The 18,295-nt window shown below is 42.4% G+C and overlaps 1 protein-coding gene across 12 annotated transcripts in view; it reads right to left on the minus strand.

Moving 5' to 3' along the window:
* The window catches only part of arvcfb (ARVCF delta catenin family member b), a 223,693-nt gene that overhangs the window by 115,847 nt on the left and 89,551 nt on the right, over window positions 1–18,295 (minus strand). For 8 of the 12 annotated variants that reach the window (XM_030418249.1, XM_030418250.1, XM_030418246.1 and 5 more), the window contains exons 4-5: window positions 16,618–16,708; window positions 15,474–15,693 (exon numbers count right to left, since the gene is read on the minus strand). The exons of 1 other annotated variant lie outside the window; for it this stretch is intronic. In XM_030418249.1, the coding sequence (XP_030274109.1) occupies window positions 15,474–15,665 (192 nt within the window). In that variant the 5' untranslated portion in view covers window positions 15,666–15,693; window positions 16,618–16,708. Of the gene's footprint in view, window positions 1–2,317; window positions 2,573–15,473; window positions 15,694–16,617; window positions 16,709–18,295 lie in introns of those variants that run through there. 3 more of the 12 variants (XM_030418253.1, XM_030418252.1, XM_030418243.1) reach the window with 2 other exon arrangements.

Below are 18,295 nucleotides of genomic sequence, written 5' to 3' on the forward strand. Positions count from 1 at the left end.
CGGTCGAGCCGTCATACAAAAACAGCTCCGAAGAAAAAAAGATGGAGAGAAGTTTGATGGATTTTTAATTTCGGTGAGAAATCAAACAGCATCGGAGAGATGGGACCGCTCAGAAGCTGCAGCCCTGCGAGCTGTCAGGAATCTGGCAGTAACCTGCAGTCTGAAGACAAGACCTCCTTTAGTCCTTGGCTGAATCACTGATGAATTATTTTGCTATTCAGACAGGTCCTTCTAGCTTGCGGAGAAGTTAAGTCAGTTTTTTTGATAGACCTTGGCAAGATGATGACTATTGGATTATTCATGATGTTTTCCTTTCTCCTTCACGACAAATCTGTTCTTGTATTTTTCATGAGCTAGAAGACGCTTCGACCTCTGCAACTAAATTCAGAGGATTTGGGCGCTACCCTGCTGGTGTAAAGTTCTAAAATAGAGGGCAGTTTATATTTAACTCAGACATGGTCTGGTGCAGGCACCCCCACTAATTGAGGGCTATGCAGTAATCTTCAGTGGGCTAAAACTCATTTACTATAAGCTCTGCTGCAGCATTAAGATGAGGTCAAGGCAGATCAGCATCTCTCTCATCTCCCCAGGCTATCTAAATACCAAAAGTGTATAAACTTATTTTAAACTATTGGACAACGTGAGGGACATATAGAGTAGAACACAGGACATCATTGCTAAAAGTGGCAGCTTGAAGAGGTTCAAATAGGTTCAACTCCTGTTCCAAACAGCTCGACAGCAATAACTAAGTAAAAGCAAGATGAATGAACGACCAAAACAACAACATGGACAATGAAATCGATCCATTTATGGCTTAAGTGTGACTTGGACACACTTCACCCCCCTTTTCCTGACCGCACCGCACAAGCAGGTGCTCCAAAGCTGAGGAATGTCCAGATGAGTTGAAAAGGTCGCCCCACGATGCCAGCCTACACTCAAGTATGCCAAGTATCTCAGTCTTACGGGGGTCACGGACGCAGGGAGACATTCAGCACCTCTCCAACCCATTTTAGGATGCATCTGGGGAGGACCTACTCTCAGGCTGTTGACATGCATTTCAACCCATTCACATAATCCAAGCTAGGATTCCAACAGGCACCTTTTGCCCTGCTCCTGATCCACCGGCTTGCAAGTACAGCCTTCAAACTTATCAAAAACAAGGCATGGAAAGAACAAAGAGTGTGTGAGGGAGAAAAACAGCTCCTCCAGTTATCTTGTGGCACTCATCAACGGGGGCAACTGTTAATGTATTATTATCAGAGCGGCGTGGAGAGCTGACAGAATGTTTTTCTCCGCCAGACAGGGGTTTGGTAACTCCGCCCCTCTCAGCCCAGCGGAGGAGAGCAGTGCCGATGAGAAGTTGACCTTATTCAATCAGATTTTTTTCCTCTGTTTTCGCTCTTTTTGGATGTCTGTCTTCCTTTTTTTTTGAGCATCTGAGCGCTGCCAAGCTCAACGGGGGAAAAGAGCGTTGTGATGGCGTAGGCTGTCTGTGGATGCGCTTCAAACACAGAGAACACTTCCAATAATGTATGCACATCATGCCCTGGTACACACACACACACACACACACACACACAGACACAGTAACACACTCGCAAGCGAGCTAACAAAAGCACATTCCTACGGTATCTGTGCAAGTGAAAAGACAAAAGGCTTTAATGCCATGTCTCTCACACAATTGGCACTACAGCCCGTAGGCTATAAATCCTGGCCCGGGCTCATTCAGAGCCTCACAGGCGATGATCAGGGACAAACTTTCAATACTTCACTGCTTGTCCCATGATCACAGCAGTCATTCCATAGGTGGTACTGACATGGCTAAGCCCATGAATGTGTCAGGGAACTCATAAGTCACAGCACTGCTTTACTGCAAAGCATGACACACACACACACACACACACACAGGACCAACACATCATGGTCAAGAGTATTTACAACTTGAAATGTCCCTAAGTAGTGTAAGGACATAGTCTTTACTTACTGGGACTGATGTAATGCAGTAATCTGTGCACATGCACGCATACCACATACACACGTGCACACAGACTACACATTCGTAGAAACACACTCACACACGTATCCTCCTGAAGGACATCGATAAATCTGAGAATCTCTGCTCTCATGTAATAAAACTGGTTGAAATAGCCACATAAAAGACATGAAGAGCGATGCTCCTGGGTAGAAATGATAGGTATGCAACAAAACGCAAACACTGAGAGATCAATTATGAGGAGGAGAAAGACAAGAAGAGTCAGAGAGGCTGGAGACACGATGAGAGGAGAGAGAGGAGACCGGCAGACACAGCAACACTAACCTGTTTCACTTCAGCAGGCATGGTCCAAAAAAATCCCCCCCTTTCGATCCCGACAAAAGCAAAACCTCCCGGTGAAACGTGTGACAACTATTTCCTCCTGTCGGGAAAGTTCTCCTTTCCCTCCTCTCCTCCTCTCGTCTCCTCACGTTTCCCTGGTCTATTTACGTTGAGTTTCCCCTCTGTGAGCGCAGAGGCAGCAGCTCAGACGCAGGCAGCCATCCTCTACTCAGCTGAGTGCAGCCGCACACAGTTAGACGGGGACACACAGGAAGCGCGGGGGCGAGCCTTTCAAAATAATAGCGTTTACGCACGGTCGCAGAAAGACAGCTACTCGGATTGCACATGTGCTGGCAACTACAAAACGCTAAAGAAGAAAAACGTAGAAGTATGTTGTTCATATAAGTCAAGATCAGTCAATCAAGGGGTAGTATGGTCAAATAAAATAAAGATTAGATAAAGATTAGATTAGTATCCTGTTTGTAACTGTCTCAGAGACAGTTTGATTGATGTGTTTGTTGTGTATGTTTCTATTATAAATACAAGATAACAGCTTTGATTTAAGCCCTGTCTAAAAGATACTTGAACATAAGAACAACAATATATTGCAGAGCATTTTGGGAAATGTGAGGTCAGGGGTGAGGTCGCTTCAGTGGCATTTTGGGTAAGAACAGCGTGGCTGTTGATGATGAAGAAGCCACTCCAGAGATAAGCTGTTCTACATGTGGTCCAAGAGGTGCACACTTTCCTTTATTTGTTTAATGGACACTGGTTTATGTACTATATGTGATTTGTATGTACTGTATGTGATTTGTGAAACCTTTATGTTTTTTATTTTGTTGTAGTTTTCACGGTGTTTGGGTGTCTGCTGAGACAGAGAGAAGGAGCAAATAAACCCTGAAAAGACATCTGTATGAATCGTGGCCATTAATTAACTGGACCGGTGTAGTTATACTGTTTGTTACAAGAGAAAATGGTTCAATAAGGTATTAAGGTTACTGTTGCTTTCAATGTCTTTAGAACGGGTCTCAAATCTAAAATACATGTTCGACAGGCTGACTGAGCAAAGAAAGCAACATCTACCTATTAACAGATGTTAATAGAGCATTTTGTGTCACCAAACATACAGTCAGCTGTAATTAAAGGGTCTCTTTTAGGTCAATGTCATGGTCGCAGGCTAGGTTTAGAGCAGAACTGTCCAAAGTGGTGACCACCCTAAGGGTCAGTTTGGCCTGCTGGACGATTCTAGAGGGAAATTTCTTTTTTTTAATTAATATATAAATAAATGTAATATGATGATATAATATTTGTGTGCTGTTTTATTCTTGTGTTTTAAACATGTAGGCCCCTAAATTATTAATATAATTTAATTATAAGAGCAGTGGGCACAGTGACACTTTGAAGTCAGTATAGTATTATTTTGTTTCTTGACAATACAGTACCATCGGTGTTTGCTTTTGGTGCGTGGCCTAACATTACGTTTCAGTTTTGGCACAACGAGGGAAAAAGTTCAGGCCCCCCAGGATAAAATAACAGTCAGTGTCATTGATAACTTCAGGCCTATAAGCCCAGCTTGCTCACAATGCACCTGTGGGCCATGTTGGAGATCTAAAGACACACATGCACGTCAAATACAGTAGAATTTGCACATCAGTTTTTCAAAAGTAACAGCAATTTCTAACCTAAATGTCTTTTGATGTACTTAATTAGTTGTAATTCATTTTAATAACATTAGAAAGGGCTGAGAGGGATTTGGATTCACAACCTATCTCACCATTTGCAGAAAGTTTGTATTTCTTTAATTGGACATTAAATCAGAATGATTGACAATGATGAGCGGTCCCGTTTTTGTCGGAGCTGCAACGCTTTTATTTTGGAAGTAAAATAACTCTACATCCAGTGTGATTCTGGCTAGCCCAGGCTGGTTTGACACAGCTGAAAAAAAGGGATTTCTCCTTTGCTGGGATGCTTTATGTATGTAGGGACTAGAGAGAGATGAAGGGCACAGGGAGCCGTTGCTCCCGCAGAATTCCCCCCCTCTCTGACGCAAACAGGAATGCAAGAAAAAGGAATGGAGCTGAATTGAACTGTGTGCATTCGTGCGCGCACACACTCAGTCAACAAAAAAAAGTTAGCCAGAGAGAGAACAAAAACCTCCAGGGCTGAGAGAAAAAGGGGGAAAGAGGAGGTGTGTTAATAGAAAGGAGGGTTCCCAGACAGGCAGCAGGAGCTGGAAGAGTAGCAGCTCCCCTTCTCTCCCTCTCCCTCTCTCTCTCTCTCTCTCATTGGGTCTATGTCTGGCATCTAACTGGGGTGGGACCAGCTCCCTCTATACACTCAAGCTGCGTCTGTCTGTCAACCCATCGACCCCTCCCCCTTGTTGGCCTAGACGAGGAAAAAGAGAAGATTGGGGGGGGGGGGACAGGGGCTCACACACAAAACAAAAGTTGCCCCTTTTGAGGCTAAGGCACCCGGTACTCTGCAAATTTTTACACCCTGCACACACACATGCACACACAGCTCCTTTTTCTCTGCCTCTTTGTCCCGTTCCTCTCGCTGCACTTGATATAAGGGAGGGGTGGGACGTACGTGAAAGAATTCACATTCAAATATCTATGACTGTGACCAAGGCCAAGAAGGAATGTTAATCTAATAACGCCGATGGAAGCTTAACTAAGAAGGACAACTTTGAGAGACGTCTGGACTTACAGAGGAGAGAAAAAGAATAACTGGACTGAAAAAAAGAGAGAGGGGAGAGAAAGGAGAAATCCCAAACGGAGGGGAAATGGCTGACGTTTTGCATTCCACAAGCCTGGTATTTCATCTCCCCGAATGTTACTGCCCCATTTGCTCTAAATGAAAGACCTGGCCAACCATGCACCATTACGTTTAGATCTATTTACTTTCAACAATACCATTACAAATTCAGCCAACCAACGTTGCCTACCAAAAAAAAAAAAAAAAATATTCACGTAACTTCAATTGCGGTGCATTTCTTTCTCTTATGTGATTTGCAATATCACATTCCATTTAAGCCATTTAAGCGCTGAGTGAGTTTCATAACCCTGTTTAAAAATCCATGAAGTGCTTTGGAATACTCACGGGAGCGGATTAAAGAAGAAGCATTGCTCTTTATTTTCTTCATAAATCTGTACATGTGTGTTTTGCCTGTGTCCATTTTAGAATTTAAAGTTGTGATTATTGTTTTAAGGATTATTTTCACCAGTTCACATACCGTCTATTTTAAAAGATGTATTGGGGGACGTCAAATACTGACTGGTAAACCAAAGTATCAACATTTGAACAACTGGTTATAAGATTTCAGTTCACATCTTTCATTTCTATCCTCCTAATTCAATGTCTGTGTAAGCAGCTGTGCAATACATTCTGGTAGTGTAGCATCACGTTTCGAGAGCGTTTCACACTCCTCATTTGCATAAAGTTGAGGTCTACGCTAACATATGCAAATCAGGTCTTGGCGCCTCTGGAAACTCCTGAAAAACTGTAAAAAGCTAAACACTGCTGAGATCAAATGAAGACAGATTCAACAACTGTGTGGCTTATTTCTCGCCAGTTCATTTCAGTGAACTACTTCAGCATATGAGAGAAAGTTTCCAAACGAGCCACCACGCTGGTCCAGTTTGGAATCCCAGAGCTGTCGGCCCATGAGTGTTGCTCATCCAGTATGCAGCCAGTATGTCTTTGGGTGGTTGTCAGAGGGTGTGCTGGTCAAGAATGCAAAGCTGGGAAGCGGCACATGCCATCGCATCCAAAAAATGGCCCTGCCATGTACAATGAGACTCAACACTCAAATAATTGAATCCAGAATGTCCTGGACTACAGCCACTTTAGTGGCCCTTTGATGCTGTATGATGCTAAATGCTAACGCCAGCATGCATTGTCTTCATGTATTAACATTTGCAAATTACCACTTGACAGGAAGTGCTGCTGAGGCGGACCTGAATGTCACAAATCCAAATAAAAATTTTCACCCTGACATGATAGTACTTGAGTTGAGGGATCAGCAAAGTCATTGGGTTTCATGGGGATCACAGATGTCTGTACAAAATGTCACGGCAGTCCGACTCTATCATCTGTGGTTGAGATATCTCAGTTTGGAACAAGCACATTGAGAAATTGACCCCAGAACCTTGTTGCACATACAAACACGTAGAACCCACCGATCATTAGGATCATTAATAAGAACACTGTTCCGGAAAATGTAGGAAATGTCCAAATGGTTCCAACTGGTTCCAAATTCATATAATAGATAGTAATGATATACTGTATACTGTTTCCAGGAATATCTGCTACTGTCTGACAAAAGCTATATTCTCTAAAGTCTAGCCATCCTACGCCTGGGCCTTGTAAAATAAATGTACAAGGTGTATGAATAATCCAAGAGGTGTAATCAAAGCTCCTGAAGTCAGCTTTACTCTGTCAGAATGTACGGTGTGAAACAGATGGTAGAAAGGTTAATGTTCAGCAACAAGGCATGCTTTGACAGCCAGACACCTCCGATGAAGCTGCATCTGTTAAAATCGTGTTTTTCGCTTCCATTCGAGATGCCAGATGCAGGGAGAAACAGAGAAGGAGCGAGGAGCAAAAGCACATACCAAAAGTAGACCGAAGGGAGGTACGACAAGTCGTTTGAAAATATATATGGCGTTTCATTACAAAAAAATAATGTTTTTATAATCTTCAGTTTCAAAGGAGGCTTTAATGACATCTAATAATAAACAGCACTTCAAAAGCTTTTTCCACTCTGCCGAGAATACATTTCTTGGGAAACACTTTTTCACCTTCAAACTTTAATAAGTAAGTTCAACTAAATATGCACTATACAGAAAGCAGGTCAGCCAAAAAGTGCATAAAAGTGCTTTTAAAAATAATAGTGACTTTGCTGCCCTAAATCCTTAAGGACAATGGTTGCACAGTGTAACGGCGCTGACAAAATCATAATGTACAGTCTGCAGGGCCATGATCTGCTCTACCACAGGCTGACTGTTGTTTATTCCAACAATGGCATAGCTCAGAAAAAAAGCCCTTATCTAATGACTCTTACCATCATGTTTTATTTTCCCCTTGAAAAATGCCTACTCAGCGATGCACAGGATTACAGTCCAATCTGTTGGGGGCTTTTGTCTTGCGAAAAGGCAATTTTCCCTTCATTTAGGGAAATAAAGCTCTGTTTAAATGACATCACTTCAGATCAAAAGGTTCCATTTTCTGTTTTTATGTGACAATACTGTAATTGCAGAGCAATATTTGTTCTACAACTATAACTGGATTAGGCTTCTCCTACTTTTTTATCTTGTCCTGCATAATTGGGACACTGAATGAGGCACAAACAACAGCATCTGAATCAGTGTGAGGCTGACATGCTACTAGTCATAAACTTTCTTAATTTAAGTTAAAGATACCCTCAGGAATTGGACTGGAGTGTCACTATTGGTTATTCAAGGGTATGTCTATAAATAAACATGTTTAATCATTTGTTCCATGGCCTAATGCTGACGTTTCCAGCAAATTTCATAAGAACTTCTCCTTGTCTTGTCTGAGATTCTTGACAGATGTGCTGGCTAACTAAAATATTACCTCTTTTAAGGTATAATTCCATTTTTCAAATGCCTCAGAGTATGGTTAAACCTTGGCTTATGATCCACAGTTTCTTGGCAGGTAATCCAGCCATTACATTCGACAATCAAACTTTAAGGTTTTAATCAAAAACGCTCTGAATTAGAATTTTTTTTTCTGGAGCTGATAATGAAAATAGCTGATGAGTGAGGCATCTCGCTTCTTTTTTATCTCTGTTGAGCGCTGAACATGCACGGTACCGATCAGGCAGCTGACAAGGCTCGTGTAGTGACAGGGAAGCCATTAACAATGTAACAGTGTGTCTTTTATTTCAGTATCTGTTTCAGCTGCATTTGTATCTGTGGCTCATCTAAAAAATGTTCAAGCTCAGGTGCAATTCTTTTTCCATAAATGCAACATAAAAAAGGGTTTAGTTTAGTGTGCCCTTATTCAGCACCCAATGATCTCTTTCACTTGGTGAAAGACTGTCAAGATTAGTGCCCGTCTTTTCACACATTCCTGTGCTATTACCATCACCCTCAACAAAACAAGAATCACTCTCAGACACTCCGTGAGAGACAGTTCACATACCAAGACCTTTTTCCATTCCACTTCACCCTTTTCAAATGCGCCAACATGTAATGAGGGCCCCTTAGTCTTTACTGGCTTCATCTTGAGACAAATTACATGATTTTTAAACAAAGTGCGTATGCAACTCTGTGCCACAAAACAGCAAAGGTTTGCAAATTCCAGACTGTGATGTTCAAGTCTTTTTATAGTCTGCCCAGCAGTGTAGTGGGCCTCAGCCTGAGGCGAAGTCAGAACTCATATTCAGTCAGCTCAAGTGCAAAGCCAGTGGATGAATGTGCAGTTCTGACTCAATTCCTATAATGTGATGGTGTGACACCTGTAGACTGCTGCTGCTGCACACACTCAGAATTTACATTTACCCTCCAATGCACACAGGAGGAAGAGTGAGTATTTACTGAAACTAGCAAATACCAAGAGGTTTGCTTTTGCTGGCATTAAACAGAACAGATATTTTAGGCTAATTTATAGTACCCAGCTGAGAGTTACAGATACCCCTTCTTTGAGTTGATTCATCGACTACTGAGTTTATCTTGAGGGTGTTCTTTACCAACCGCTTAGTTGATTTTCCTGCTACAACTGTGTAAATGGAGTGAATGCAAGTTTTGCCAGGATGCAGCTCTGGCATCCAGATACATCTTTACAAATGTCCATTTGTATCTTTTTAATCAACATTAGATCCCTGGGCCAGTTTGCATCTATTTGCGGAGCAACAATAATGTGACAGACAAAGTTTGGCAGTTTATGCTGTGAAGAGCTGAGCTGAAACTCTGATTATCTTTAGTTGCCTTTATTAAAAAAAACACAGTGGGGAGAAAGTGAAAGTCTCTTTTGCCATTAAGGCATTTGTAGTCTGAAGGAAGTCAAATAAGGTGCAAATGTACTCCTGCAAACTTCCCAAAACAAGAGTCTGCTGTGCTGCTTCTGTTCCTCATTTGATCGCCGTTTACGTGCTTGTAAGTCATGTAGTAAAAATGTCACACCAGTCTGTTAAGCTCTTGAGGATAATTAAAGCAAGGCTTTGAAGAACACTTCCAGCTCTACTACAAACTTCCAAAACTGTTTTCAATTAAATGTTTTACAGGTGAAAGGGGTCAGCCATGTTTGGTTATCCTGCTGGACACTGGGAAGGGTGAGGTCACATTCCTCAGGTGGCACTGGGGTCCTGTGAAGGAGAGGGGCTTTATTTTCAACACATGGGATACAATTTAGTCTCTGAACGTAACGGCTAAGCCCAACAGTCTGTTTAGACGACCACAGTCATTTTCAAGTATGTGCAAACTTGCATGCAGTCCAGAGACCTCCAGGCAGAGGCAGTGCCCTTCAGAAATATTTAGCCTGTTTGTTCACCTATGCGAGAACACAGAGAGGATATCTGCTAAAGGAAATGGAAGCAGTTTTCAGATACCCTGTTAGTGCTTTTAGTGTGCATAATGGTTTAATGGATTGTGATCAAATGACAGGGAGGTGCACCAGGACAGGCATTAAAGTCCACCAGCACTGAGGCTGGTTTGAAGGATGAAGGTTTGAGCCGCCCCAGAGGAATATAAATAGCTCAGGGTACAAAAGGCTTCTCTGCTGCCTCCCCTTCAAACCTCTATTTATATTTCCCTGTTCGTCTGAACCAGAAGAATATGCACAACCCCAGCCTTGAGTAAAAATTCCTGTCCTTCCATGTCAGCCTCTGTACCGAGCTAAGACACAGAGAGGACTTACCCCCTACCTTGAGCAGTTAGCAGTGTGACTCATGGGCCATTGCCTCAAACTTGACTCCTAATGTTGAAGTGGGGTGAATAAAAGATAACGTAGAACACTGATGGCACGCTCTGCACGTTTTGGTTTTGGTTTAAGCAATGTAGTGGGAAGAAGCAAGTGGCTTTTTAAACATAAATGTTTGATATATTTATTATATTTGTGAATGGAGTGCATTGCCGTTTTAGCCCTTTGGGCCTTGACATGCCCAAGATTACTGAACAATCTATTCTTCTGCCTGAACTCCAGCAATGTCTGTCTCATTTACACCTGCCAATTCAAAAGGGTGAGAGACGGTTAGAAAAAGAATAATGTTTATCTTATCTCCAACCAGTTTATGACTAGTGTTTCTCATGAAATAATAAAATAATTCTACATGAACAACCTACTGATAATTATTCAGATGAAACAGTCAGAGAAGGAAAAAATGGTATTTGACTGAACCACTCAAAAATTTTGACAAGAGCTAACAAGGAGATATTTCTTTTGAAATTCACTCATGCAAAAATGTGAACAGAAATACTTCTCAAGAATGTCATATTGAGCAGAAATGAAGCTCAAAGCTACTATCCGTATCTGTATCTCTTTATTTGACAGTATACAGTGTCTTCTGCAAAGCCAAAAAAGTTGACTGGCTTCAATATTTCTTGCTATACTGAAAAAAGTTGGAACATTATTATTAACCAAGAAGTTTTCCTCTAAGTTGTGTGTCCTCAGTGGACACTGAAGATCCTACTCCCTCTTCAAAGAGTAAGTTCTGCTGATTGTAACATTATGTGTATTATATGTGTGATTTTAGATTGTACTGACTTATTATGACTATGAGAAGAAGTGGTGCGGTGATGTTTTCTGCAGGCTGCACCATGAAACTGTAATATAAGAGAAAGTGGCGTCAGGGGGTACGGGAACAGTGCGGTATACAAAAAATAAACAAAGAAGGCACTTTCACACCGAGGTAATTAGGATGTTTATGGGAGGAGAGAAGGTTCCTGATGGCACAGTTAGAGAAGAACACAGGGGAAAGTAGAAGAGGGGAGGGGGTAAACTAAGGCTCATTGTTAGGCAGGTGATTTACGAGGGTACAGGGGCTCTCGGGCCCTGCCAGTGGAGGGATAGATCTTCTGTCGCTATAGCACCCTCAGCCCTTTGTGTTCATTGTTCCTAGACAGGATTGTGGGGGCTATGGGGATGAAAGTGGGTGGAGGGCGGCTGGAGCGATTGTTGGTTGAGTGCTGTAGTGCCATCGCAGGCCCTGTACATCTTCACCACAGACAGCAGCACAGATCAAAGGCTGCACTGTTCCCCCTCTCTAAAGCTCACAACCCTTTGAAAACTTTCCACAACATTTGCACAAGGGGATGATGTGCCTCTGCAATGCTAGCAGCCCGCTGAATATAGCATCTGAATACCAAACACCAACATTTAATGATATCCACAGTGCGAGAAATTATCCCGAGTTTCCTTTTCAATGAAGCCAGACGAGTGTATGAGCTCACGAGATGGGATCTGTGCATGTGCTGCTGGGCAGCGGCCATGGGTAGATAGATTAGGAGTCTGGTGTATATGAAATGAGGTCACCTTCTCCCTCAGCCCCAAACAGACGTGGATGTCTGAGTGCTGTCTGCCTTTCCCCACACATAGAACTGTCACCATGCACCACTTGACCTTTCAGAGCCTTGGTGATAACGCTCCTTCAGGCAAAAATCAATTACCACAGGGCATCAAATGAAGAAAGGACAGTAACATGTGAGTGGTCACATGTTGTGGCTGTCGATGGATGCAGATTCAAAGACGCCCCGGTCCGTGTCACTGAATCTCTACGGATAATTACATCAGGAAAGCTAATGGAGTGTCTGACAGCATTGTTCAGATGTTTCTCACAGGACAGTGCAGCGTAAACACTCTAGTTCTCTTCTTTGGCACAAAGTGTTATATTGAATTGAATGAGGGTCAGAATTCAATTAAGGGCCTCGGAAAATAGGGCAGTTCTGTTTACAACAACCTCTCCAATAAATGATTATATCCTATGTTAACATTGTGCATGGCCAAGCTATAACATAATGATATCTAAAACTTGTGAACCACAATATTCATTCCTATTTAGTTGTATTCACTCCATGCTGGGTGCTTTGACTTGGACTTGCATCGTTCATAAGCACAGACAATAACATGGAATCGCTGAAAAGTTTCAATTCTAGTATAACATTTTCTTTATGTTCATCAAGGCAGAGGGTTGGCAGCTGTGGATTCTTGAGCTAAATTCTAAATTCAGCATGCTAAAATGCTTACAATTGTAATGCTATCATGCAGATATTTAGCAGACAATGCTTACCACTTAGCATTCTAAAATTTGCTAAATATAAAACACTATGTATATCTGAAGCTGATGGTTAAGTAATAATTGGCAGGTATTTAGTCATCAACCAAGTTGTCTCAAAATTTTGAGCAGATAATCGCACTTAATAAAAAGGAATGAACAATCATAGTCAGTAAACCATGAATATCTGACAAAAACATTCTGAAAATTCATCAGGTAGATATTGATATATTTCCCTGAATTAGTGAAACATTTGACCTGCTTGGATTGCTGGATGATAGGTCAGAGAATCACCAAAATTATTGGGATTCATCCTTTGGGCACCATGAACGTCCAAACAAATGGCATTGATGGCAAATCATCCAATAACAGTTGTTGAGGTATTTGAAAAAAATAAACAAAAATGTTTCCCTCGTGCCACATGAACATTTTGGGGATTACCAAACTCATGGCAATCCATCCAACAGATACTGAGACTTAATTATTTTTCATTATTTACATTACCATCTCTAGGGCCACACCTCCCCTGTTGTGCAAAACGCTTATGTTAACATGAACATCAGCCAAAAGATTTGCCACCAAACTCAGCAGCTAGGAAGGCTACAAATCTCTTGGACTTTAAATGTAAAGGGGGAAAGGACTGCTATATTTCTGCTTAACAGTGTCAAACCATCACTGTATGACTTATTTGAGTCATTTGGCTGCCATCCAGGGCCATGCCTCACTCAACATCTACGCTGCACTGGACAGAAGAGCCTGCTGTGTTAAATTTCACCAAACTGAGGGCTGTAGATTGATCAAAAAACAAGTAATGCTGAGCATTTGACAGCTGCGTTTGAAGTGACCAATCATACAGTGCTGTGCTGTAAAGTAATCTGCATCAATCTCTGGGAACTGAAGATAATTTTCATGTTTATTTGCTACCCACTGGGCGTGCTCTCTCTGTGCCCATGTTAAAATGCTGACAATACTGATCCAAATGACAAAGGCAGAAAAAAGTGTTTGCTTCCTGCTGGTATTTGGACCCAATCTGTTCCGAGGTGAGTGCTGTGAAGCGGAGCACTATCTGCATCAGTGGCTTATCACTCTCATTAGGCATCTACTTGCATCTGATTTCATTAATCACACTCAGTCCACTTTTCCTTTTCTGACCCTGACTTTAAATAATGGCAGGCCCTGCTGAGTCTGGCCCCGAGGTTGAGAATCCAAACCTTGAGTTACTGATCCATGCTCCATTTTAATCCATCATGCAGCCTGGGGACCAAGTGTGAGTGTGTGGGGGGGGGGGAGCAAGAAGGAGAGAGATAGAAAGAGAACAACCTGATGCTTTTCTCATCGCTCATACCTCCTCATTATGTGAAGGAGTGAGTCTCCAGGTGCAGCACACACACACACACACACACACACACACACACACACACACACACACACACACACACACTGACACAGGACATAGCACCTTCTGGCTCAAGGCCGAGCACATGTGTTGCCAAGCGTTCAGGTGCCGTTTGCCCCAGAGCAGACACTGATCAACCCCCTCCTACCTCTGCATTCAATTTGCTTTGGCATTAATAGGTGTTTTGGATGAAGTGAACGGTCCACTGCTTGGTGATCGAGTGACATTGGATGTAAAACGGGACAGGGTTTTTACGTGAGCGGTACCCCGTCACGCCCAATTGGCTCCACAATGTGCAAACAGCCCGGGTGTGGGGCAGCCTGTGAGTGTGATCTGTGAGTGATAGCATGAGAAAGCAGGTTAATTCACTGCCTGTCATGTTAAGCGTTGTCCATCAAATCATGGACCAGTTTATGAGGAGGGTATCACGGTCTCTTACACGCACACACACACGCAGCAGATTACCCTACTGGTGGGTGAGAGGACGACGAGTTTGCTTCACCTTTCTATACTTTTCCTGTATCTTCCTCATTATCCCCTCATGAGGCCAAATTAGCAGCAAGCCCTTTAGAAATGAACACTGGCTCCGACTTTTAACAAAATGTGACTGCAGGCAAATACGATTACAGGTACATGTGGGCAAAACAGTTAATCTCAGCAAGCCTTACTCTATCTATAATACATGAGACTGCCTCCCTTACAGTGATTAAAGGTGATGTATCTAAGTGCTACAGGTGCTGCATTGCCAAACTGTGATTTCACATTCTCATTAGTGAAACATGTGTACAGTCTGTCATACCTAAGAGTAAAAACAGGAGAAAGGTCTGAGAATATCCATATATTATATGATGTTTTGTTATGTAGTTATTAACAGAGAAAGTGTTGACTCTAACATTTTCCAGTCAGTGTGGCAGCTAACAGTTTGAAGTGTGTAAATCAATGAGCTGTTGTGACTGCTGACATTTTTAGGAGATTACAGCTGACTCATTTGTACATCTTACGTTTCCTGCTCCTACAGAGTCAGCCAGAATTGACAGGAACCCTGGCCAGGACTCTAATGTCCCCAAGACGCTGGGCAGAGCTGGGCGAAAGGCCACATCCAATCAGCAGCACCACCAGACAATATCAAAGACCAGTGGGCAAAAGGAGATGGGATTGGATGGCAAGCAGTCGCGTAGAAGAAGGAGGCGAGGGAAGACAGAATGAGAGGTTGAATCTCATCAGCTTGCTTTTAAAGATGAGTCACCACAGGGTAGATTATTGCACAACAGTCAGGACAGTGGGTACAGACAAAGTGAGCAAGTGTCCCAAATCACAGAGAAATTGAACAGAGAGATTATTGAGTCCCACCAATGAAGAGAAGCAATGCCCATGAGCAAACATGACGGTGGAATGAGCTTGCTCAGATGGAAGGAGGGAGCAGGAGATGGTCTCTTTAGAGAGGTAGGCAGGGGGCAGACACATGGTTTTGCAAGTTGGTTGTTGAAAATGGCTGGGGATGGGTTTGCCAGCATGCTGGCATCATTTACCTGCATCACCACCTGCTGCCATGCTAGTGGTTGGCTGGTAGGGGGGTTGGGAGGCAGGTTGGCACGCTCTAACTGCAGGGTTACGTTGCGACGCTCCTCTTCAAGGGCTCGGGTCAGCTGCTCAAAACGTGCCTCCTGTTCCTTCACTGAGGCCAGGATGCTGGCGGCCGAGCGAACATCATAGTCCTCCATGTCCAATGCTGGTTGCAGTTGTACAGATCTTCCAAGATGGGAAGGGAGGGAAGAGAAGGGGGAGGATGCACCAGGTCATTAAAGACACCCTGAGCCAGCAGGCTGGGTGAGTGGCAATGACACGCTAATGCATGCCTCAAGTTCAAAGTCAAAGAAAAGACTCATTTATTGGCCAATATGGGAAACTGATGATTTGCCATACAGCACACATGACCATCATGAAAAAAAGACAATACAACAGATCAGAATATAATGATTGGCAAATCTGTTCAGGTTTGACTGTACAAGGTGCTCAAATTCTCCCCACAAAGGGTGACTGCATGGAGAACTCTTGGAATCTCCAAGCCCAGTTTAACAAAGATATTGAGCTGAGAGGCTTCTCTGCTGGATGCCAATTATCTTTTTTGCTTTCAGATCTTTGAGCCTTTATTGTAATCAAAACAATCCTGGCACCATGGATACAATGAAATACAGTGTTTGCTGGAACATCAGCGCAGCAAAATGGAAATATGATCCACTGATTCCAAGTACAACAAAGGGAATGAAACACAACAGTACACACACACTCGTTTCTGGAATCCAAAAGGTGAAAAGGAATGATCTCACCCCTACAAATGAACAATAGCAGCCAGCATGGAGGAATGGCACTGTCATTGGATATAGTCATGCACAGAGCCATAATGCATTCTGACACACAAGCACTGGTGCAGGCACAAATCCAACACATGCAAGCTTCCGACAGACCAGCCATACGGAAACCAGGGATAAGTATTACGCACATTCACTGTCTATCATAAATAATCATAATTTTTGTAGATAACAGTTGCGAGCCACAGTGCGTATCGCTGTCACACACACCCTGATATCCATAAATGATGGTGGCGTGATATCAAGGGGGTTGACGGCACAATAACAAATGGGGCTGGAAATACAAATCCACAGCAATACAGACCTAGTGGATAATCAGGCTGAGAGGTGTTAGAAAACAGACATCCCCCACTCTAACGGAAGCAGAAGGATGAGAGAGCAAGAAGAATGGAGAGCTGGGAGAGAGGGGGAAGAAAAACACAGGGAGGACAAGAGAGAGAAGGCCAGAAGTTAAAACAGAAAATGAGAAGCAACACACAGCACATGGTTCTTCTGACAGGGTTGTAATCTAATCAAACAGGTGCAAAAACGGATTTGAAAATGAGCAAAGTATCATCTACACACATTTCAAAATGACAGACAGACGTGGAGGAAGTACTCAGATCTTGTACTTGCTTTGCAACACTGCAATGTAGAAATACACTTTTGCAGCGTGCAGGTGGTCGAGCGGTTAGAGCGCATGCCATAAACGCAGCCGACCCCGGTTCGATTCCGGCCGGAGGTCCTTTGCTGCATGTCACATCCCCCTCTCTCTCCCATATTTCCTATCTGTCTACTGCTTAATAAAGGTGTCTATCTTAAAAAAAAGAAATACGCTTTTGCAAAAACATGCATCAAGATATACTTAAGTTATCCAGACTAAAGAGAACTCATTATGCAGAATGACACATTTCAGAATGGTGTTTATTAAACATTATTCCTGAATTATAATTATTGAGCTAATTATGTGTTTATCATTCTAATTTCAAAGCTGGTAAAGGTGATTGAGCAACTTTTTGTAGTTTATCTTCGAAGTATGGTTGGTATTGCAATTCACGTACCATTGTTTTCATACTAAGGTATACTAAAAAACCTCACATACAGTTTAGCATGTTGGTAGGGAATTTCCAGCAGAGCTGGTGGCTGAGTTTTGGCTAATGATTATAAAAATGTAATGATAAAAACAACCAATGCAATGAAATATGCCCAGTTATCTCCAACATCTCCCCAACTTGATGTTTGACCAAGGTTTCTCTTCTGTTTGGCCTTTTTTCTTACATCACAAATATGGCATAGGGTTGCCCTGACTCACTATGACTTGTTGCAAGGTCTCTCTCTTTCTCTCTATATTGTGACTTTAAAGATGCTCTCTCAGCAAGTGAGATGTGGCACCCATTGATTTAATGTGAATTAGTAATTTTCCGGCACAAAAATGCAGAGTTTTGTACCCAACACACCTGCTAAATCGCTTGGGAGCCATCAAGTTTTATCTTAATCTTCATTATAATTTAGTTGTTGATTACAATAAACTAAATCTGCAAAGTAAATACTAACTAAAGCTGTCAAATTAAAGTAGGTAGTAAAAGGTACAATATTTGCCTATAAAGAAGCATAAAATGGAAATTCTCATGTGAAGTACAAGTAACCTAAAATTGCACTTAAGTACAGTACTTGAATAAATGTACCACTGAAAATAAACATTTACAGGTTGGTTACCATAGGTTTTTACTGAATCTACATGTGTATTGAAGGCAGGGTTATTAACTTGCCTTCCACTGCAGCGCCCTGGACAACAAAATGCCACAATTTTTGTTGTCCAGGGTGTCCAAGGGCACAATACTTTCTGCACTGGCAGCAAAGTTTGGAAATTGACGTAATTTTCATGTTTATGTGTACTTCATACAATAGGATACATAGTGCACTTGAGAGCAAGGGGCAGAGGGATCATTTTTGCCATAGGCTCCTAAAGAGGGTTGATCCAGGCCATGTCCATCTTACAAAAC

The sequence above is a fragment of the Sparus aurata genome, chromosome 5 (genome assembly GCF_900880675.1).
Source record: "Sparus aurata chromosome 5, fSpaAur1.1, whole genome shotgun sequence".
Lineage (NCBI taxonomy): Eukaryota > Metazoa > Chordata > Actinopteri > Spariformes > Sparidae > Sparus > Sparus aurata.